This window comes from Populus nigra, chromosome 1 (genome assembly GCF_951802175.1).
Source record: "Populus nigra chromosome 1, ddPopNigr1.1, whole genome shotgun sequence".
Classification (NCBI taxonomy): Eukaryota; Viridiplantae; Streptophyta; class Magnoliopsida; order Malpighiales; family Salicaceae; genus Populus; species Populus nigra.
The window spans coordinates 9729629-9754826 of NC_084852.1; the positions used below are offsets into that span (position 1 = coordinate 9729629).

Sequence of the window (25198 nt, forward strand, 5' to 3'; positions counted from 1 at the left end):
TCTTTATAACTAATAAAAAAGTTCATCAATGCGAGGGGGTAGGTATCTATTCTTAATGGTGACCTTCTCCAACTACCTATAGTTTATACACATCCTCATCAAATCATCCTTCTTTCTTATAAATAAAACAGGTGCTCCCTATGGAAACATGCTCGGACAGAGAAACCCTTTATCTAACAAATCTTAAATCTACTCAACTCTTTTAATTCCACTAACATTATCCTATACGATGCCATCAAAATTAGTTTTGTACTAGAAACTAGATCAATACATAATTCTATATCCCTACTGGGAAGTAGTCCAGGTAAGTTATTAGGTAAAACATCGATGAATTCCTTAACTATTGATACTTGTTCCATCTTCAGAACCTCCATGTTCATATCCTGCACATAAGCCAAAAAACCTTGTATACCCTTTTGTACCATGTTTCTCGTGATGGCTGAGAGGATACGCGACAAAGATGATAACCCATCTCCATGAAAAGCAAACTTTATCTCCTCATCAAGCTTGAAAACCATTGTTTTATTCTAGAAATCAATTATGGCAAGGAACCTCGACAACCAATCCATATCTAGTACCACATTAAAACCTATTATTTCTAAAATCACCTAAAAGCTTTCTACCTTGAACCTTAACCTTATAATCAATATAAACATATTCCTCAAAGAAAACCTCATTTGAAGGGGTAGCCACACACAAAGGTCTCTCTAACAAATTAGGTTGTTTACTAAATTTCAAAGTAAAATATGATGACATGAAAAAATGAGCTGCTCTTGTGTCAAACAAAACTTTAGCTTTAAAAGAACATATAAAGAGTGTACCTGAGACAACAATGTTGGATGCCTGGACATCTTGCTGAGTAAGGGCAAAAACTCGCGCCTGTCTTTGACCAGCTGGCACAAAACCTCTACCACTTGCTCCATGGCCCCATTGGTCACGACTATCCTAAAACACAGAATCATAGTTTTGAAACCCGACATGGCGGGTCGACCCTGGACTCGGCCGACCCGAGGCTAGAATCGGGTCGAGTTTAAGAAAAAATAGAGAAAGGAAAAGCCTAGGGTGACTCAACGAGTTGACCTGGCGACCTGGTTGACCCAACAAGACCTGGTTGCAACCCGTTAACTTTTGTTTTTTTTACTAAAACAATGTCTTTTTGATTTTTTTTAAAGAATTGACCCGGACGACCTGGTGACCCGGTCAAAACCCAGAACCCGGGCCTTGGACCGAGCTGGGTTTAAAAACTATGCACATAATGACTAGCTAAATTAAGGATTGTTTGGAAATGTAGTCCAACCCACGTTTCCTAAAAAATCAATATTTTTTTGCTAAAAATTATTTTTTTTATTTTTCGAATTGTTTTGAAGTGCTGATCTTAAAAATGATTTTTTTAAAAAAAAATGTTATTTTGATGTATTTATAAGTGTAAAGCATTTTAAATCGTAACTGCAACCACAATTCCAAACAGACCAACTAAGTAGGAGATGCAATCGCTTCAAATGCATCAGGTGTGGAGAAATGTCTGTTTGAAAAATCCCTAAATAAATGATCAGTCTGTCCGTAACTAAATAGACTTATGTCTGCCTATAACAAACCATGCTATAATGCCTAGATTCACAAGACTAACACAAAGGCCTCCCATATGAACCTTATGGTGTTGACTGAATAACATCCTGACTCCACTCATACAATGTCTTTCGACAACAACACGGATGGGCTGGCTTTTGAACCGCATTATGCATGGCTGACTTGAACTTGCAGTGACTTTACCCCTTTCTGACAGTCACCCGAAGAAATGAAAGAGAACAAAGTGTAAAATACCACTGCAATTGGGTTCAGGAAAAATAAACTACCTAGGAACCCAGAATCTATAGAAACATAACGATGGCTTGTTAAAGTTTCCGATTATATAGACAATGTCTTTTGATTTCAAGAAGATTTTATTTGGTTTAACATTCAATGATAAGAAAGACAATGAATGTATTGCAATATTCAAGATTTATAATTTCCAAAATGCTGAAAAAAAGGATAAAGAAGTAATACCTCAAATACGCCAAGTTTCTGATTTTACACAGACTCGAGTATCACTAAGGAAACTGTGAGCTGCAACTTGTGATCATGAGGCCCCGACTTGCCTCCCAGCTTCTACGTTGTCTTTAGCAACCAGGCTAGAAAGATCACTCATGCCAGAGAAAGGCATTAGGGGCGCGAAAGCTACTGGAGTAGTCTTAATGAAATTGAAATTCAGGGTTTCTATTGTCTGAACAGGCTTCTCAACCAGGTTTCTCATCACTATACCCCCAAATACAAATCCTGATGCTAGCAATCGTAAAAGCATAAGAAAGGCATAGCTTGACCACAAGAATTCACGGCCAAACCTAATTGCTATATTTCCCATCGATTGCTGTGCTTTCTGCTAGAAATACCCCACCTTCTCAATATGTAATGGAAGACAAGTTTTTGATCAAATGCTCTTTGGTATTGTCACACGTGTGCAGCGTCGCGGCGATCGCCCACCACTCCATCATCATCGGGTGTGGTATGTCTATCTATTCTGGAAAATATGCTGAGACAAGGAATTCTTTGTCTCTTAGCGGTGAAAAAAATAGAATGGGAGTCGCCACCTAGTATTTTGATTACTAGGAACCCTAACTAGTCTTAGAGATCGAGTATGGAGATTGGTTGCGTAAAGGAAAGGTATTAGCACCCCAAATACGCTCTACCTAAGGTAAGCTGCATTGTTTTATTGTCTGATGAAAATCTAAGGTCTTTATCATGTTGGCCCGTCTATGGTTCAAGAAAAGCCCTCCTCAATAAGGAGCTTCTTATCTTATGGGGTGAAACTTAACCGGTCTAATGTCTATAAAAGAACTACCTTTTTAATATCAGAAATACGTTTTACGTATAAATTCGTAATCCCAGACATTAAAACAAAACAAAATATTTTTTTGATTTTTTTAAATATTGGTCAAGTTCTCATGACTTTAATAAACTGGTTATTAAAGCCAAAATGCATGCTAAATAACATATATTTTTTTTAGTTTTCTTTGTTGTATAAAAATACAATATGATTTTTTTAGCTTTGAGAGACTTGGCCATATGCATGAAAACAAAATTTTTTTTTTTGAAAACCAGGTATTTTTAATACTAGATTTGTATTTTTAAGATATAAAAATACAAACCAATATTAGTTGAAATGACGTAGAAAGATTCGTGGGAAAATCACAATTTTCAATATATATATATAGATAATAAAAAAAACACACAAAAGAAAAAGGAGAAAAGAAAAATAAATAAATAAATGAAATGAAATGGACTGGGCTGGGCCTGTATTGGCCCAGCCACAAGGCTGGACTCAGCCCAGTCGTGTGGGCCGGGCTGCCCTGTTTTTTTACTGAGGGCTGGAACGTCAGCCTAGCCCACGCGGCTGGGCTGATGTTCCAGCCTGCAGAAAACAGGGTTGGACTCAGCCCAGCAGCGTGGGCTAGGCTGATGTTCCAGCCCTGAGCAAAAAAAACAGGGTTGGACTCAGCCCAACCGTGTGGGCTGGGCTGATGTTCCAACCCAAAGCAAAAGAGGGCTGGACTCAGCACAGCCGCGTAGGCTGGGCTGATGTTCCAGCCCACTGAAAAAAAAAACCATGACTGGTTACTATGCATGAGCACAGTAACCAGTTAAGTAATTAGTCGGTTACTGTGTGCAGCACAGTAACAGCTAATTATTTCTTTTTGCATTGCAGAACATGCACAATGCACGTTCTGCATGCAAGAAGATGACTAATGACCAGCGGCTATGGAGGGGAAGGGAATTTACCTAAGGCGATGATCTCAGATGGCTGAGCTGACGGTGGTGCTGGCGACTGTTCTCGATGGCGCTGCGGTGGCGGTTACTGAGAAGCCCGATGATAGTGGCGGCTCTTCTTCTCTACGGCATAGGGACACTAGGCCACTCCAGATCACTCCTTTTGTCCCTCTTTCTTCGTTTTCTTCGTTTGCCTCTCTCGGTCTCTCTGTTGATATCCCCAGTTTTCGGTTTCTACTGTTTCAGTTCCTTCTCTCTCAACACTATTGGTTTCTCTCTCTCGATTTCCTTCCCCATTTTCTTCCGTTCCTTTTCTTTTCTCTATTTTTTTCTCCCTTTCTCTCCTCCTCCCCTTTTTTATCTGCGTTCGGGTGGTATTTATAGGGGCAGGGGGAGCGGGGTCGACCCTGCCCCGTCCCATCGCTATGTGCATGTGGGGCACGTTGCCATCTCTGCCACGACGCTGGCAGTGGTGGCCAATGGAGGCGTTGCTTGTGGGGCACGACTGCTCGATCATCTCATCATGAGGTGGGTGGCAGATCACGTGGGGGAGAGGAAGAGACAAAAGGGAAGAAAACAAAAAAGTTTATCTTCCCCTGCTGCGCATCCAGGGGAAGAAGAAGAAGAAATAGTGCCGCCTCAAAACGGCACCGTTTCATCTCTTATCTTTTTTTTAAAACGTATGAAACGACATCATTTTTCTTAAAACGCGTCGTTTCATTTAAATGAAAATTGGTGCCAAAGCGCCAGATTACAAGTCAATCCTTTAATTTGCACGCGTTTTGCATTTTGGTCCTTGGTCTCGGATTTCTTCAATTAAGTCTCCAATTGGCCATCAAACTTCAATATTTATGTAATTAAGCCCCTGATTTGATCAAATCAACTCTCTAAAATTATAATTTGACCCAGAACTTTAATTCCTTCCAATTAAAGCCTAAATTGACTTAAAAATTAATTTTTCTTGTAATCAAACCCTATATAAATTCAATTAAACCTCCAATAAAATTTAATTAAGTCCATAAATATCTGATTTTGGACTTTTTTCCTCGAATTGAATTTTTCTTTGTCAACAAGGCTATCATCAGTCAATAAAATACTGTCAAATTTTAATTTTTGTATCTCCTTAACTAAATTTTGACTATTTTCTGAGCGTTCTAACATCCTCTTTTCACTGTTATATTTTTTTTTATTTTGTGTGTGTGTGTGTATGTTGAAGAGAGAGGAAAAAATGTGAATTGGGGAATAACCTAAAAATAGGTTAGGAGAGGGATCATGAAAAAGTGCTTCTATACAAAAAGCAATCTGCAGATTTGGAAAAATGGTGACATACACCGCTGACAATGCCAATTCGAAAGACCAAGCTCTCCAATGTTTTTATATTTTTTAACAAAAGAATCAACATATAACAGAACAAATCATTTAAAATGTATTTCTTGATTACTCAGCAATCCTATTTGCAAACTCAGAATACTACCAGACCAAAAGAAAAGGAGGGACTATTTGATCAATTTCCGTTGATCAATCTAAGTTGACGTCGTAAAGATCCTTAAGAAGCTTGGTCGATGAGGAATCTATGATCTCATCCTTACTTTCGATAGAAAATTCAGAATCCATCCACGGTCCATCCATTGATATGCTCTTCTGTATCTGACTGCTTTGAGATCCATTTGAGACGTGTGTTTGGCTATCATGTGAGAGAAGCTCAAAGGCTTTGAACCTTGCATCCTGGTTCATGGTACTGCGCTTGACTATCGGAGCTTGGACTGGAATTTGTCCCTCAAGCATCTTCACTGCAGAAGACATTGATGTCCTCAAAGTGGGAGATGGGTTGGTGCACAAGAGAGCCAAGTTAAGCATCCTCAATGCCTCTATTTTTGAGTAGTTTGAACCAAGGCTTGGATCCACAAGCTCTAAAAGGTTTCCTTGCTCTTGCAGGACGTAGGCCTACAATTATCAGTGGCATGCATTTTCCATCAGTCTACAATCATGCTCATTGGTGGTCAGTGTAAATGTAAAATGTGTAGACAGAATTCTGAAAGGAAATGATATAAGTTACCCAATCAAGAAGATAAACAAACTCCTCCTTCGGCCTGTAATTCGTGTTGCTCTTCCCACTGACAATTTCTAAAACAACAACCCCAAAGCTGTAAACATCTGCTTTATCTGTCAAGTAACCCCTCATAGCATATTCTGGAGCCATATAACCTCTGAAGAGAAATTAGAAAGAACCAGAAGAGTAAGTATTGGCCATGAGCTTGTGGAATAAATTTATATGTTCTCACGTACAAGGCGATAATCATTTGTGCTGCTGTTATTAGATGCCATCAAATAATATGTCTGCGTTTTACAATATTTCCATTTGATATCCATATTGTTCAAAGTATCATTACCAAAAAAAATAAAAATTTATTTATCCCTTTACCACAACCAAGGAAATTAAATTGAAAGAACAAGGGGGAGAAAGAACTCACATTGTCCCAGCAATCCGCGTGCTAATATGAGTGTTTTCTTCTTCGTCAAGCTTAGCTAAACCAAAGTCAGATATCTTGGCATTTAGATCCTTATCAAGCAGCACATTAGTTGCCTTTATGTCTCTGTGTACAATTTTCAGCCTTGACTCTTCATGAAGATAAGCTAATCCCTTTGCAATACCCAACAATATTTTCTTTCTTGTTTGCCAGTCCAGTTTAATCTGGTGTTCATCACGACCTGATAGAGAGGAGACAGAGGAACAGGAAAGCAATTTAATCTCATTCTCATTCCATAGACTACATAAGCTGATAGATTAAGGAGTTGGTCAAGCATTTACCAAAAAGCGCCCGAGCAAGGCTATTGTTTTCCAAGTATTCATATACTAACAACAACTGATTTCCTTCAATGCAACAACCATACAGCTTCACGAGATGGGGATGCTGCAAGGCAGATATCATGCCTATCTCATTCACAAATTCACGATTTCCTTGTTTTGATTTGGCCGATAACTGCTTTACAGCAATTACAGAACCATCTGACAACACACCCTGAAATAAAATAGACTGAGATTTCAGAATGTTTGAAAAGATATTGCTTCCCTTTTATCACAAGCTTTTGCATGTGTGATAAATTTTGTACAAGAAGGCCTCAATGCCCCATACACTTTGTCAGCACATAACCAAACTAATTAGTAAACTGGAACATTCATAAATACCTTGTAAACTGGACCAAATCCTCCTTCTCCTATCTTATTTGCAGGGTCAAAATTATTGGTCGCATGTTTAATTTGCCTTAAGCTGAAATAACCAGTTTGGAGATCTAGAGCACGGAGTTCTGTGATGAGCAGAATCTCAAAATCAGCATGACAAGGATAATCAAAAGTTTACAGCATGCACACAATCAAATAAGACACATGCTTCCTGTGCCATTAATCTTACCTTTATCTTCAAGGTCCTTCCCTCCCAAGTAACCTTTCTTCCGGAGGACCAGCAAAACCAATGCCGCAAGCACACATGGAGCAGCTACAATGCCAATCATAGCTCCAACTGATAATCCGCCACCATTATCCACCTTAAAGTCTACAAGGAGAGAAATAAATTAAATAAAAAGACCGTTGATGGAAACAAAAAATCCTCTTGATTTCGTCAAGACTTACTTGGAGTCACTGTAATGGCAGATATGAGAGGTCCATAGACACCCCTTTCAGGAACAGCAGTAGTACCTTTGCCTGACCAGTATAAGTGTATCTCCAGTGTGCTACCATTAACAATTATACCATCAAATACCTTAGTGATGCCAATACCAACACCTCCAGCTTCCTCCATAATATTGAAATTTGCCTCAACTACCTTCCCCTGCAGGAAGAAGTTCCGAGCATGACTTTTGCAGGTTTTAAATAGTGTACCACCCTTTTCTATGGAAACTTGAAAAGGATCCATAACACATGGTAGGTCTCATGAGGTTATTTAGAAATACAATCATAGATAAAATGAAAAATCCTAAGTAAATGCTCTAATTTGAAAATCATTTTACTCACTTGAATTGATATATCAAATATCCGCCTCCCAAGGCTGCTAAAAGTCTGATTATTGGAATACATAATTTCAGCAAAGTGGAGCTGCACTTTGTAACTGCCCGCCAGCATGCACAGGCCATAGTACTTGAGTGATTGAGGGGCTAGGCGAGCAGTTTGGTAAAAACCTTCACCGGTAACATTCAGACCAAAAGAATTTGTTGCTTTGTAAGCGCCATTATCAGTGCCAATATAAGTCCCTGTACTGCTATAACCCCATCTTTCTGATAAAGATGCAAAATCAGCTGCCCCCCCTGCAGTTGTGTCGTCTTCATATACATTATCACCAACAGTCTCACTGGTCCCTCCACAGTTTATGAACAAGGAATGGTCTGTAGAACGAAGGATCAATATCATAAGCTGCCTTCCCTAGGACAACAAGCACTGTATTTATGTAATTACACCTTCATCAAACACCAGAGTACTGTTTTTACACACTTACATTGAGGTTTTCTTGTGCAAACAAGGTCCTTGTTCAAGCACCAAGAAATCCTGTAGAGAAGAATGAGGGTTGTCGATAAGTCAAATTTCTAGATATCTTAAAAGGCATCCTAGTGAAGGAGGAACTTACTTGTTGCTCCCAGTTGACACATGACTAGCAACTAAGTTCCTGTATAATTTCAAATAGAAGTTAGCAATCAACTTGAGACAAAGGAGAAGAAACAAGTAACGGGAAAAAATAATGCCTACACTGGTAGCTGTTGACAACTTTGCTCAGTTGATCCAGTAAAATTGTTGTAAGATAAATCCCTGAAATAAAATTTCATGGCAGGGGTAATATAGTTGTTGATTGAGGAGAACAAAGATTGGTGTATTTCATGTATAAAGAATTATGTATAACTTCACAATAGACTCACAAGTCTTTCGTGCTTCCCAGTATCCAAGCAGGCACTTCTCCAGTTAGTAAGTTGTTATTCAGAAACCTACACATTAATAAACAGGTAATGAACCAGCAAGCTGTCAATATGAGAAATATATTAGAAACGATGATCCTGTGCTTTCAGAAAGCATGCGTTTATGGACTTACATGAACTTTATTTTTTTTTTCAAACTCTCTAATGCGCCAGGAATCTGGCCTGTCAACTTGTTAAAGCTCAGATCTCTGGAATGAAATATGTAAAAATTAATGAAAGCACGTGAAAAAAGCACTAGATAAAATTAGCTCTGGGCAATATAAACACACTGCAATCTAATTCACGGAATGTCGGGCCAGTCCATGTTGTCAGAATAGTAATATTCAAGGTCCTATTACATCCTCTGCAGCATGGCTTTTATGAAAAACATGAGCCCCCACCATCATGATTTTGAATCATGCAGACTATGCAGGTCTAGCTCATGCTCACAGAGAACATATGTTAAGATGTCTTCCACAGATCTTATTACATTGTTATAATGTAGAACATCACCTATAGCATCTCATATGACAAATCAAGATTGGTTTGAAAACATCCCGACCTCACTCAATGAGAATCTAAAATAAGGAAAAATGAAATGCAAAACTGTCGGTTTTAAAAGAGGAAAAGGCTGGAGCTTCATGGTTAGGAAAGATCCTTGTTCAACCAGGATAAATAAGGAATCAACTTATTGCTATACCTTTACTGATTCACTTTGCTTTATCTTACTTTAAATGAAACCAAACGATAGAGTAAAGTGATGTCAATCACTTTACACATCTTGTCATTTTGAATCAGAGTAACATAATATGACGCCCATGAAATTAAGCGTTGCCATGAAGGTCGCTGTTAGAGAAACTTACAGAGTATCTAGGTCTGCCATATTTCCAAGGTATTCTTGGATTGAACCAGTCAATGAGCAATTTCTTAGAATCCTGAGTAAAAAATAACATGTAATCAATTAATGATGTAATATTGCTGTAACAATATATTTGATCAGTCTCATTCAACTCACAGTTTTTCCATTTTTGTCATTTCTTTCAGATCAGGGAAAGTTGAATTGGATCCTTTCAAATCCGATATTCTCCTGAAAAATCAAGACAACAGAAAAAATCAGTTTTCTCAAATATAGACTAACCGAAAAGCAACGAGGCAAAATTCTTTGAACTGAATATGAATCTACAAGATAGGGAATTTAAGCTCACAAAATTGTTAATTTTTTTAACAGTGAAATGTTAGAGGGAATAGGACCCTCCATGGATGTTCCATGCAAATCCCTGCAAAAGAAATATACCACTGTTAGGAATGCAAGAGGGAAAGGAAAATGGAATTCCATTCAGCTTGTTCTCGAGGACACATTTATGATAAATGGGACAAAGTAAATACTCACAATGTCGTAATGTTGGTCCAGTTCCCAATAAAGTCAGGTATCTTCCCTGACAGTTCACTTCCATCTATCCTACTGCCGGAGCATATGAAACAGATGAATATTTAAGCTCAGCATAGTAATTACTATTAAAAAAAAAAAAAAAAAAACTGTGACCCGCATCATCACTTACAAATCATTTAAATTCTTTAAATTGCCAAATGTGTCTGGTATTGTTCCTGTAAAATTGTTTGCGGAAAGAAGACTGCAGGGGTAAATAATACAAAGTTACAAATAATTTTTTTCTGAGTGAGCATCAAATACTGGTACCATACATAAAAAGACTTAGATTGAATATCATGAAGTAGATACATAAATAAACTCAGATAGAAGATGAAGGCATCTGTCTTACAGTCTTCTTAAGCTTGTCAAATTTCCAAGGTCTGGAGGAAGAGGCCCTCCTAGCAGATTATCTTCCAGGACCCTGCAAGATCCAATTCAAGATTTAACGTTCTAGCTTAGCGTTTCATTTAAGAAGTTCGCTTTGTGACTTACAGCTCCTCCAGTGTGGTAATGTTGCCTATTTCCGGGGGGATTGGGCCGGTGAGACGGTTAACGATGAGAGACCTAAGACATGAAAGAGAATTGGAAAACGGGTTAACATGTTCATGAATTTCCATATCGGGATATGAAAACCCCTTCACATAAACAGAATGCACAAAAAGACTTACAAAATCTGAAGCTTAGGGAGCTGAGCAAGTCTTGGAGGGATTGTTCCACTAATGTAGTTGCGAGTCAGATCACTGTCCAATGAAAAATGCTTCATCTTAGTCATTCCATAATCTTAGTCACTGTTTCTATTAGCCACACAGACAAAGACCTTTTCCCATTTGAATCATCATAAAAACTTTCATTTGTTCTGATAAATAAATTAAAATCCTCTGTGAAGCTCATGGTGTGCCAGGAAATGTGAAGAAAAGAAACCCAAATACATAGCAATTGATCTCTATTCAATAATGACATTAATAAACTTGATTAAGAATCGTAGAAAATGCACTCATCACATACATTTCAAGCAGATGAGGAAGGTCTCCTAGTTCCTCTGGGAGAACTCCATTCAAATTAAATCTTTTCACTCTTCTGTCAAAAACAAAATATAAGAACTGGTTAGTAAATAAAAAGAAAAGAAAATGTAACCATACAAAGACTTGGAGAACGTATCCAAGAGCTGTATTCTACTATTTCACAAAACATAAAATTTATTATGAAAATAATATATAAATCTCATGGCTTTTGCAAGGGGAAGAATTACGATTCTTGAATATTTCCTATAAAGAAAACATGCATACATGCGAGTGACATGACAGACGGAGCCATTCTCAAATGTACAGTTGCATGTAACATTGCTTTCAATTTCGTTGCCGTTGATCTTCCACTGTGCACTATCGCAAGAAGTTCGATTGATGGTGGCCCAGTTTCTGATGTTCAACTTGTTGGATATGTTTTGAAGAATTTGCACTGTTACATACAATTCAGGAACTTCAATCATCCATAAAAACAGTAATAATATTACTATTATTTATCCTTAAAATAATGTATGAATAAAGGCCTTGCTAGAACACAGCTAGAAAATGATGATATTAATGATGATGATGATATATGTACCATGATTCTTAATGCCCTAACAAATTCCTTCAGTTTATGGAAGGATTTAGGCATTCACATGATTCAAATTAAATACTCATTAAATCAGGAATGAATTAGTTTTTTTTTATTAAAATTAAATAGTACACAACACCAAAACAATTATTACATAGTTAAAAAAACAAAAAAAACTGGAAGAAAATTATTATTAACTGGAAGAAAATTATTATTTTTAAGGTTAAAATAAACTATTCAATTTAATACTTGTATGTCTGATATCAAAACTCGCAAAAATTTTAAGCCACTATTTTTAAACCAAAATGACAACAGTTTATTTAAATTTTCAAATTTTCTTTTATTTATATATGTTTTTAATTTGTTCTATTTTGATTAATTCAAATAATTAGTTATATATATCACTTTTAATAATATTTAAATCTTTTGATGAATAGTATCATATGAATTTAATAACTATATAATACATTTTAGATTTAATTATGATGCATGCTCCTTAAATTATATTAGATTTTTCTCAGAATAAATGAATATTATATATGTTGGTGATGAGACTCATTTGTTTTCTAAATTTGTTCCTTCCCTTTTCATATATTATGTTTTTTTTCTTTAAATAGGTGAAAAGACGAGCGATTTTAGGGTATGAAAAACACAAATGCTAAGATTTTTTTAATTGTGAGAGTGGGTGTACAAGGTTGGGTTTTAGGCATAAAAATCATAATTATATTATTCTATTAAATTTATTACTCCTATAGTAAGAAAGGGTCACTCACAAATGTATATAGGATCTTGTAGAACCATGTTAAATTTTATTGAGTACATGATCTTTATTAATTCATCTTTATTATTATTATTATTATTATTTTTGGATTGTGTTGTTCATGGTGCTATGTACTGACTCTCCATTCCAAATTTCACAATAAAATTAGCATCAAAGATTTGATTTTGGGAGATTCAGCTTTTGATAATGATCAATGTCTGCAAAAGATAAAAATATAAAATTTATCATGAAATAAATTTTTTTTAAAAAAAGAAAATTTACTCTTTGGCAACAAAAGGTGAACGACAATATTCTTATTCAATAAGTCTTGGATAAAGCGTTGAAAGAGAAGGATATGAAGCTAGAGGACATGGAGGAGGATGATTTTGTATTGCTGATAACATTATCAATAATGATATATATGAAGATTTTGGTAGCTATAATGTGGGAGAAGTTAGAAAATATTTATTGTAATGGATCAGAGGGATCAAGAAAGAGTGGAGTCGCTTCCAAGGATGAGAGGAATAACCTCAAAGCTTTGTGAGCTTCGTTACTAAGTTTTTTTCTTCATTGCTCATCAACGTTTTAGGGTGAGAGAAATACAAGGAATGAGAAGGGTTTTTTTTTTTAAGCATGAGTGTAGGTGTTGATTTGATTTTTTAAAAGAGAATAAAAATGAAGTTTCAAGTACAACAAATCTTAGGGGTTGATTTGATTTTTTGTAAGGCCAAAATAAAAATTGAATAGAAAAGAGAAAAAAAACAAAAACAAAAGGTCACTCTTGCCATCTCGACTACCATTAGGATACACACGCCACTTATTTGTATAGAGAACACCAAGACACTTCAATCACTGCTTTGGAATCATGGTTTTGGTCACTGAATTGTGTCATATATGCCGTGTAAAAGTAATGAACACTTCTTACACATTTCTGAATTTTTTAAAATTCTTTTATTTATCAAATTACCCTTATTGTCCAATAATATTCAATAACTATTAAATCACTACATCTAAATGACAAAAGAATTCCTATGTCAAAGACAATTATTTTTATTTTTCAAAGACAATGAAGTAACTTACTTATTTAAGAATTACATCAAAGATTAAAAGGCCCATTGATCCAAGTCATTATTTTTTTTTGTCTTTCATGGGCAATTAAGTAAAAATATAAAAATACAATTTAACTCCTTCTTTTCTAGTAATGACTAATATGCCTGTGAAAAAAACTCTCCTATCTCTAAATTCAAGTCTTGTTAGTTTGCCTATCAAAAGGTAAAATCAATATTTCACTATATAAATCCACAGTGAAATATTAATCTATAATAGCGCACTTAAAATTAGTCTCAACAAGGTATAAATTTCTAAAATTAAGCGAATAAGGTTTTCTTTAATAATTATTGAGTTTAATACTTATTAATTTATTAGCAAAATATGTAATTCCAATAATATTTTAAAGATCTAAAATACATACAAGACAATTTTGTATGAGAGCAACGAACACAAACAACTCAACTAAGTAATTGAATAATTATTGTATTTAGTGCAAGATTGGCTGGTGCACTGATAGTCTGAAACAATCGGTTATTGCAAAGAGGCGAGAACAATATAATATTGGGGCTCTCTTACTTATTATATAATTATAAGTCTTTTAGACTCTAATATTGATTTGATTTGATTCAAGGTTGGATCTTGGGCTAGATGTATTAATCAAGATTTTTTTTAATTTTTGAAACTATGTTTTTTGAGATTTTTTTTTTAAATAGAAATTATATCATTTTAGTAAAAACAATCCATAACTAGAACCTAAGTAACTCAATCATCAGGTTAATCCATTAAATATGATGATTCCCTAACCAGGTCAGTCTTATAATTATGGCTTGTTAACAAAATAATTAAAAGAGATATGGTTGGTTTTATATGAACAACAAAGAAATTAATTTTTTATTTTTGTTTTTATTTTTTTCTTTTAATCAAAATCTTTTATAGTCCAATTAGAATAAATTAGCCTTCAAATTATGTAAAAAATATAAAATTACAAGATATGGAACTAAAATGTAAAAAACAAAAAAAACATATAGTTAATCCCACTTTTCATTGTGGTTCTAAAATTCAATTTTTTTTTTAATCAATCCTTGAGTAAGAAAGATAATAGAGAAACTCGGATGAAAAGAAAGAGAAGATAGAAAATGATCAGTTTGGATACTTTTGGGTGAGTATATTTACTATTTTTGGTGTTAAAGGGTTCTATTCGATGAGAGAATTTGAATTCTTATGGGTTTTATCTACAAGTATGTCTAAAAAAGAGGATCTGGTTTCGTTTTTATATTTTCATTCAATTGATTTTTTTTTAAGTGATTTCAAGGTTATTTGATGGTTTTAAGTGGTTTTTATCATGTGTTTTTAAATAAAATGGGCTGAAAAATAGGTTTTCACCCTCAAAATCCCATCCTTAGAATCACCAGCCACCACAATGGTGGCTGGATTTTGGGCAGTAACAGGCGATACGTTACCTTGCACTGTTTTTTTTTTTTTTAATTGAGACGGGTTGTATATTGTTTGTCTTTTTAAAAAAAGAAGCATGTTTGGTCCTTTTTTTTTCTCTTTGGGTTTTTTTAGTTTTTTTTTAATTTTATCCTTTAATATTGTGTTTTTATTTATTTTTTTTAATTTTATCATTCAATAATTGATTAATTTTAACTATGATTTTATATTTTTTTATCACATAATAAGATAAAAAAAATCTAATTGAATTCAGTAGAGTCCATGACCTAGGTTACGAGTTTGGTAAGTTAACTTAAGCTGTGTTTTTTTCCTTTAATTTTTTTTATAAACCGGTCAAGTCAACAAGTTATATCATAATAAATCCCACACAATTTAAGTGAAGAATATCTTTCAATTTTGATATGTTATACCAAGTTTAGTGCAATGTTAAAAAAATAATTCATATGGCCTATGTTCAAAAACATTTTGGTCCACGCAACCTAGTATGGTAAGTACCCTACTTAACAAAAGTTACAGGTTTGTCATACTAATTCGGGTTGATTAGAATTGATATTTTTAAGGTTTTTTTATCCAATTTTATTCTTTAATATTTAATTAGTTTTGAATGAAGATATATTATTTGTTTTATTAAAAAAAGTTTTAGGTTACCGATATCATTTTTAAAATTTTAATATTATGTCCATATGCTATAATTAATTATTTTATTTTTTTTAATTAAAATAAAACCAATATATTTTTTCCAGTTGAGTATATATAATCAAAGTAGCAAAATTTTCTTTCTATTTTAAAACGTGCTGAATATAATGTTTTCTTGAAAAAAAAAAAAAAAGGCCCCGCGGTTTAGATGGCTAGTTACGAGTACAATTAATATACCATAAAGGTAGTAGGACCTTTCCACCAAAATTATCTGTCATTTGGCATTATTGTAAAGATGCAATATCAAGCAATAATTGCTTTGATGACATCAACATACCAATTATTATTATTATTATTATTATTATTATTATTATTATTATTATTATCACTCATCAAAGAAAACTCTTTGAAATAAAGCATCAACTTTACAATATGAATATCTTAGTCATTTTCAACCTTGATGTACAGTCTCAAGCCATCTACTCTTCATTCTCTCTCTTCGATGAATGCTATTCTTAATTTTGAATTTGTTTAACTGTAAATAGAAGTCGTTCATAACGCTCTCCTTTATTATTTTAAAATATTATAAAAGAAGCTCAATGATTCGAATGGAAAGGTGTCAACATCATATAATAAGTTTTCCTAATTACAAAAGAGAGAGGATAATCCAAAAACATATATATATATATATATAATTCACAATTATTTAATGAAGTGCATAACAAGTTCCATTTTTCTTATTTTATTTCTCAGTAGATATACTAATTTCTCTCACTAATCATCACAAATTGAAATGATTCTGATTTTATCTAAGAAAATTAAATAAAAATAAGAAGCGTTAATCTCTGTAAATTATTTTCCAGGAAAAAGGGAACCTTCAATCATGCTAAAGAGAGAGTGAGATTATTGAATTGTTAGGAGGACGTACGTACCTTCATCTACTGGCAAGAGTGGAGTGACAGCTTGAGCATGGGATCCAAACTTGTCCACAGCAATGCAATTCAACACCACAAATCCAAAAACCAAAACAGAGAAAGTCTTCGACAGTAGTGGTGGCCGCAACGCCATGCGCAAAGCACAACTCGTTCTCTTGGTAATGGCTATATTATCTGGGAGAGATTTAGAACGGTGATCAAAGAACAACAAACCACGAGAAGAAACGGTGTGTTTTTCTCAATAATGAGAGGTGGGTTGCTGGAGGGAAAGAAAAACACCAGGAAGGAGATTTTAAAGATGATCAACAGCAGGGGCGGCGCTGATAGTATTTGACGGAGGTCAAAAATAATATAATATGATAATTAAACAGCTTATTTATTTAAAATAAAAAAATATTATTTTATTTTATATTTAAATACTAAATAATAATAAAATTAAAATGTTTTGCAGGGGCTGGGCGCCTGCTTGCCTCCCCCTAAATAATAATAAAATTAAAGCTTATTCTTTTGGAAATTTCTGCTCGTTGGTTGGTGAAACATAAACGTGTTTTATAGAGCGAGAGAGAGAGAAAGAGGGAGGGAGGGAGAGAGGGCTGCATGAGGATAATGACAAAGGCAAGTCCATTGTTGCTGCTGGAGAAAAATCAAAGATGACTCAAAAGCGAAAATTAAAGAGATTCGCTATTAGGTATACATTATTTTAACTTCAACGGGTAGGATCAGCAGCCATGTTTTTTTTTTTTTTATTTAATCCAAACTTTAAAACCAGCATTTAATCCAAACTTTAAAAGCAGCGTTTTAAAATCCTGATAGAAGCGATGCGTTTTAAAAATCTTCGAAGAAAAAACTTGGTATTTGTTAACATGCAAAATGACTAAAAAGCATTCCATATAAAGATAAAAAGAAAAGAATAAACATTTTGTTTTTTTATCTTATAAATTTATCAACACTACACTGTGACGGCTAATAAAAAAAAATTTCATGGAAAAAAATAGATATTTGACATTTTGTTATTTAAGAGGAAGGGGAAAGAGAAGGTTTAATTCAAGGAGTCGGCACCTAATATTATGGTTACTAGAAACCCTAACTGGTCAACAGAGATTATATGGTATGAGACTGGTTACACAAAAAAATATATGTTATCACTCCTTAAGTGTTCTATCTAAAGCAGGTTACATTGGTGATTTTGTCTAAAATTGCTAAGAATTTGTTTTCTCTTTTTTTGTTCTTTTCATCATGTTCCTTACTCTAGCGTCAGTGAACAATTCTTACAAATATTATGACTAATAGAAACTCTAATTGGTCAACAGAGATTATATGGTATGAGACTGGTTACACAAAAAGAAATATGCTATCACTCCTTAAGCGTCCTATCTAAAGCAGGTTGCATTGGTGATTTTGTCTAAAATTACTAAGAATTTGTTTTCTCTTTTTTTGTCTTTTCATCATGTTCCTGACTCTGGAGTCAGTGAACAATTCTTACGAATATTTTCAACTCTAGCATTGATAAATATCGCACAAACCTTAAAAAAAATGCGATATTCTTGACTCTACCGTCAATAAATAATTTTGCAAAAAATTAAATTTGAAGAAGAATTTTTCTATGCCATTTTCTTTTTGTTTACCCTTTACTGTTGTTTGCCCTTTTTAGATGGAAATAAAAGAAACGTTGCACAACAGATTTTGCATTTGACAAGTAATGATCCACAGATTGAGTATATAGCAGAAAAAATACAAAACTCAAAGAATAAAAATAATAAAACAAAGTGTGAGGGGCTCATTAATAAATCAATAAAAATCCCTAAATATTTTTCAAAAAAATTTTATATTGAAAATGGCTTATTTATTGGGCTAGATTCAGCCAAACCGGCCCAGTTACTGGTTCAAACTAGTATCCCGGCTGGTATATTTTCCTATGCAAGTGTGTGTGGGCTAATCACGCTCGCTTGCTATAGGAAGGGGGTAATTAAAAGTGAAAAGGAGGGAATAAAATGACTTACTTGGTTTGGATGAAATTTACAGGTGTTGGTTGTTGGAGGATCCTCTATCTTTGACTTCCTTTCTGCCTTCAGCCCTTTCTTTTTTGTTCTTCTATTTCTGCTTCTCCAGTCAATTCTCTCTTCGTCTCTTTTCTAATATCAAAACGAGGCTTGTTTGGCCATATATCAAAATAGAAGGAGATAAAATACATGGACAAAGTATAAGGGTGTGTTTTGTCAGACACACCCTTAGCTAGCACTGTTTGGGCCAACTGGGCTGGAGGTCCAGATTTGTCTTGTTTCTCTTTTTTTTATATATATCGAGCTAGGTCCAACCTACCAGTATGGTCTGGGCCAGACCAACCAATTGGCCAGGTTACTTGTTCAGACCAGTAACCCAACTCCTTTTTCTTTCCTTTTTTTATTTGCAAGCGTGCATGAACTGTTCTCGCATGCTTGCTACAAGAGAAGAGTAATTAAAATGCAGGGAGGGGGAGAATTGAAAGTGACTTACCTTTTTCTAGTAGCAAGATGCAAGTGCTGGATGAAGCACTCCTTGGATTCCCTTTCTGCTCCTCGTCTTCTCTTCTTTTTCTTTATATTTATACTTTCTCAAAAGCCAATCCTTTTCCCTCTTCTGCTCTTTTTTCTTTTTATTTTCTCTTTGTTTTCGCCTCTATGTGTTTTCTTCTTCTTCTTTTTTACGAATCCTCCTCTACCTTTTATAGGCTTCCATGCTGCTTACCTTTCTAGGACCATGATAAGGCCCGGGACATTGTGTTTCTATTGGATTGGGGCACCAACAGTCCTGCCCATGTTAGACTCCTTTTTTATAAGCATGAGGGCATGAGAAATTCATCCTTATCTCCCCAGGGTTGTAATCTTCACACATATAAGATTTGCAATTTGAGTTCTCGTTGGACTAGGATGCCAGTGTTTCACAATTTCCTTTCCTTCTTTGCAAGCAGGCTTTTAGCGTCTGAGGAAGAAGAATAAGAACAGTGTATGTTTGAAGCGGTATCGTTTTGTATCGGCAATGACCATTTCTCAATTTGATTCTTAAGGTTTTCAAATTTTGCATTCAAGCCTTGATCTTTTAATTTCAAATTTTAACCTCCTTAAAATTAGATTAAAAAGCAAATAGGTCAAAATTAGGTTATAACAATTTCTTTCTTTTAGCAATCATTCTTTTTATGCAGGTTGTCATTATCATTTTTTCTTTTTAGATTCAATACATTTATTATCCTTTTTTATCATATAATTAAATTAAACCATCTTGATGGACCTAGTATGGTCATACCATTATGTTTACAACTAGAATATAGCCTAAAAAAGTAGAGTGTGGGTGACCGTAAGTTTTGTTTTTTAATTTCATGTCTTTTGATTAAGGTATGTTGGTCACTTTGAAACTAGAATTGCTTGATTTATTTATTTTTTGTCATCATATGAGCAGGATGCCAAAACACATTTTTAAACCAACATTAAATTACTTCTGAAATAGAAGGGCAAGTTTAATTTTTCAGAATTGTTTTAGCAAAGTATTCTCATAACACCCATTTGATCACAATATTTTGATTAGAGCTATAAGATCATGCAAAATATTAAAGATTAATGTTTTTATGAGTTTTAAAAGGGTAGGGAATTGCATTTAGCGCTTGTTTGATATGCCCTAGGATTCAACCATTTTTTAACATTACATTTATCTAGTTATGAATGAAAATAAAATACTAAATGATATTTTCATAAAAATATCTTTTGATTTCAAAATATGAATGACATAGAAACATATACCAAACTAAAAATACAGTACAGTCCTTAAAATCAATATTTTAATAAACCTCAATAGCCTATGTGTGCTCTTCACCTTCCAAAGCTTTATTAATATTCTTCAATACACCATTGTATACCCTATTATGAGTTATTTCCTTCCTGGCATACTCCTTTTGCCTACATGTTGACCTTTGATGAAGACCTCCATAATCCATTTTCCTTGTATGAACCTATAAGTTTAACTTTAAGGTTTTTTTCTCACCCATTTTATATGGTTTGACCACATAATGCTTTTTTAATATTTCTTATATATTGTCAATAAAGTGATTATTATCAATATATATTACTTTTATAATTGCTTCTACAGGTCAGTAACGACTTTTGGTGCCTCGATGAGCCTATTAATTAATGTGTAAATTATAGTGTATGATATGCTTTAAGAATCTCTTGATCTGTTTTCAAGATGAGGCTTTTTATAGAGCAAATATAAGTGTAATTGATACTTGAGGGCCACTCATACCAGCTTTTTTATATCCATATTAGCAGCCTGAGCTGGGTCAGAGCTTTAGAAGAAAGTTCGGGTACCTAGAGTACTACTTCTTTATAAGAATTAAGTTCAGCATGAAGTCTTTGATATATTATAAACACTTAGAAGAGAACTCTTTATCAAGGAAGAAGACGTGTATAATGTTGAGAGTAAACTGATTTCTAGAAATTAGTTGAACTAGTTAACCGGTTCGGAAACGGTCGACTGATTCAATCATCAAAATACAGTTCTTGCTTGGATTAAGATTTCCTTGTATTAGTTTAATTCCTTTATAGTCTAGGACTTAATGCCTATAAATAGACTTGTAATATAAGGCATTATTAAGTGAATATACATAGACAAATCAAAGAAAGAAACACTTCAATAAAGTTAACCTTCCTCTTATTCTTCTTCTTATTCTTTAGATTTATTCTTGAGTTTTTCTTTATCTTGCATTATTATATTGATCTCATACCACACTTGTTTTACCTTCAATAAGTGGTATCAGAGTTTAGGTTGATTGTTTGCCATGGCCAATCCTAACTTTTCACTTCAATGTCCTCGTTTGACAAAGGACAACTATGAAATATGGTGTATTCATGTAAAAGCTTGGTTAGGTTCCCAAGAAGTGTGTGAAATGATTGAGAATGGCTTTGAAGAGTCTATGAAAGGAGAGCGTTGACTTCAATCCAAAGGGGGGTCGTGCAAAAACACAAAAGAATGATCAACAAGCACTCACAATCATCCACCAATGTTTGGATGATGTCACTTTTGAGATAGTGATTAACACAACCATCGCCAAGCAAGCATGAAAATTTTTGCAAGTATCAAACCAAGAAACTAGCAATGTAAAAAATGTACGTTTACAAAAGTTACATGGTGATTTTGAAAAGTTATATATGCTTGAATCAAAGAATATTTCAGATTACTTTACTAGAGTTTTAGTCATATACAATTAAATGAAGAGATATAGGGAGAAGATGGAAGAGACACGTGTGATAGAGAAGATCCTACGTTCACTGCAAAATGAAGTTCCATTATGTTGTAGTTGCAATTAAGGAATCGCAATACTTGAATTTTTTTATCGTCGCACGTGTGCATTATCGCAATGATGATCATTCTGGGTCAGGGTAGTCAAGAATGGTCTTTGATTATTTTTTTCAGGGAATCACCACCTAGTACTACAGTTACTAGGAACATTAACATGTTTTTTTTAGAGATTCTAGGTAAGAAACTGATTGCGTAAAGAAAATGTATTAACATCCCTAGTACGCCTTACCTAAGGTAATCTGCATTGTTTTTTTTATTTATTTTCTATGGTCTGATGATGTCTATTTCTACCGTCCTACTATGGTAGGTTTGCTATGATGAACAAACCCTGGTTTTCTAGGTCAAGAACTCGGTCTGGGAAGGTGAAATATCCTCAATTAATGTTGAGGCTTATTTTTACAGAAAACTGGAATTTTTGCTATCGCATCATTCCAAATAATACTCTAGATAAAATTCCTTGCGGATCTTATCCTTGTATTAAAAGTGAATGAGTTGTATTATTCATAATAATATTTTGAATATTAACCTCATACAGGTTTTTTATCCTTATATTAAAGTGAGTAATAAAATTATTATCCATAACTAGCATGGATCTGTTTTTATCGCAGCGACCTTAAACAATTCAAAGAAAAGAATGCCATATGTCTCTACTCTTTCAGTGTAGTTCCTCCTAGTCTCTCTCTGTTCTATATCCCCTATGTCTTTCTACGTCTAATGTGGTCTCCTTCTATTTCTCTTTGTCCTTTTTCTGGTATTTTTATGTGCCTCCTCTGTTTTTTCTCTCTCCCCTTCTGTGTCATGGCCTTTCTCTGGTTTTTATCAAGGTTGTCAATTCCATTTCGGAAGGTGTTTTATTTTTTCAATTGAAATAGAATATTTTAGTTTTGGAGTGTTTCAATGTGCCGTTTTGGGGTTGTACTATATATCAACAAACATAATTCAAATTTAAGATAAATTAATTATATATTATGCAATACAAACATAATGGCACAAATAATTTCAAAATTTAAAATATTTCTAAATCGTCAAGATTAAATAGATTTTTAACTTAAAGTAATTCAACTTAAACAAAATATTAAATTATTATGAAAGTAAAATGTTTTAACACAAATATTTTAAATATAAAACTAGGTCAATGTTATCAAGGCTAATGAGATCTAAAACATCCCTTGTTTTGTTCAAATTCTTACAAAATATAAACATGAATATAAACCATATATATTAGTGATAAATCTAATTTTAAAAAACTAATATCATTGTTAATGAAAGTAGTAATAATAATTTTCAATATTATTATTAATATCATTGTTATTGAAAATAATAATGAAAAAGAGTTTTTTATACTTGGATGGTTTAATTAATTAAATTGAATCAGGTTCAATTTGATTTAATGGTTTTTCAAGACCAGAATGGAACATGTGAAATGAAACCGGTATATTCCGGTTGAAATTTAGCTTAAAAATTTAGAATGGATTAAGATTTGAAATGAAATGAAAATTATTCTATTTTATTTTATTTTTTAAATTAATATGAAATGTGATTATTTTAAATAAAACAAAATAAAATTGACAAGTTGATAGCATCTACCTTGACAATACGTGGCCATGTGAAACGAAGGCTGTGCAAAATCAGATTGTTAATTAAGAAAAATGAGACACAAGACAAAGAAGAGGGCTGTATATGTCGGCCCATTGGTCAAGTTGTGTAGTAATTAATTTTAGTTTCCTTGTCTTTATTTTCTGTCACAATTATAGATACAGATTAGATCGCAGTCGTACGGTACCTAATGCCTGGTGTTGACTTTGACTTGTAAATGACAACCACCACTTATTATGGCAATATTAAATATTATATGCATTTGAAGGTATAGCTGCTGTGGTCAATTGTATGACTTGTTCCGTTTTTGTTCTGGGTTCGATCCTCTATGTGCACGCCTGTCACCCCCGCGGTGCCTAACCTGCCCCTGGGCTTGCAGGATGTCCAGTGGGCCGTGGGGAATAGTCGTGGTACGCGCAAACTGGCCCCGACATCCCATGTGAATAAAAAAAATAAAATTAAATATTATATGTTATATTGGTTGTAACTCGGCTGATTTATAGTTCATGCATTCCAGTAAAACGGATTTTAAGACTACTATATAATTAATTTTAAGTTTTATATAATTAATTGAAATATACATAAAATAATTCGGATATTCATATTAATTTAAAATAATATATTATATGTTATATGTTCCATCATGAGTTCGAGTTCTTTCAAGGCACTGAAAACTTATATGATCATTAACTTCAGGGTCTGTAGGATTAGTCGAGATACGCGTAAACTGTCCCGAACACCCATATTAATCTAAAAAATATATATTATATGTCATATGAAGGGTAGCTCAACTAGTCAAGTTTTTTACTTTGCTTCCCAATAATTATGAGTTCGAAAATCTTCAGGATAACTGGAGGCTTACGTAGTCGTTAACTATAAAATTTGTGGAATTAGTTGAATTGAATGCAAGTTGACCCGGACAATCATGTTAATAAAAAAATTATTATATGTTATATGAACTCAAAGTTTAAAGGAATTTGAAGCTATATAATTGGGTTAATTTTTTCTCATTATATAGAAATTATTGTCATTAAAACTTGGGTTTTTTTTTCCTTGAATGGTAAATAATTATCAGACTAAGTTCGTTTGTTTGTGTTTATTTTATGTTATACACAAATCTAACCCTTAGTTTGGAGGATCACTACAATTTAGATGTCAAGAACAATTAACTTTGTGGACAGCTAGTCATTCGGTGGGGCTATGAAAATTTATTAGTCATCATGATTCAGTGATCGGTAAGGTGATAAATTGTTTTTAATATGTTTTTTATTAAAATAATATTTTTTTATTTTTAATATTAATATATTAAAATAGTTTTAAAATAAAAATATTTTTAAATAAAAAATATTTTTTCAAAATTTTTAAAAATATCATTCCTGCTGCAAAAACAGACATGACATACACCGCTGTTCTTGTTACAATGGATTTGATGAGTTGGTTTGGTATTTTAGTAATCAATATTTTAAAAGTATTTTTTTATTTTGAAAATATATTAAAATAATATTTTTTTAATTTATTAAAATTTATTTTTAATATTAATATTTTAAAATAATATAAAAACATCAAATAAATATTAATTAAAAAAAATTAAACACTTTTTTTTTAAAAAAAATACAAGCGTGTTCTATTTATTAAAAAGTAACAAGGTTCTTGTACTGTTTTTAACAAAATTATGATGGC

General features: G+C 33.4%; 1 protein-coding gene across 1 annotated transcript; it reads right to left on the reverse strand.

Moving 5' to 3' along the window:
- Positions 1-5148: 5148 nt before the first annotated feature.
- On the reverse strand, positions 5149-17063 carry LOC133698269 (probable LRR receptor-like serine/threonine-protein kinase At1g53430). Its single transcript, XM_062121146.1, has 24 exons — positions 16595-17063; positions 11455-11623; positions 11174-11245; positions 10837-10908; positions 10661-10732; positions 10518-10589; positions 10299-10370; positions 10130-10201; positions 9945-10016; positions 9755-9826; positions 9603-9674; positions 8874-8948; positions 8704-8769; positions 8537-8596; positions 8418-8456; positions 8289-8338; positions 7811-8178; positions 7430-7628; positions 7212-7352; positions 6989-7107; positions 6611-6821; positions 6273-6510; positions 5858-6008; positions 5149-5745 (listed from the first exon to the last, which is right to left on the reverse strand). Exons 1-24 carry the CDS (start codon positions 16728-16730, stop codon positions 5320-5322), a joined length of 3096 nt encoding a protein of 1031 aa, XP_061977130.1. The 5' UTR covers positions 16731-17063; the 3' UTR covers positions 5149-5319.
- Positions 17064-25198: the final 8135 nt, after the last annotated feature.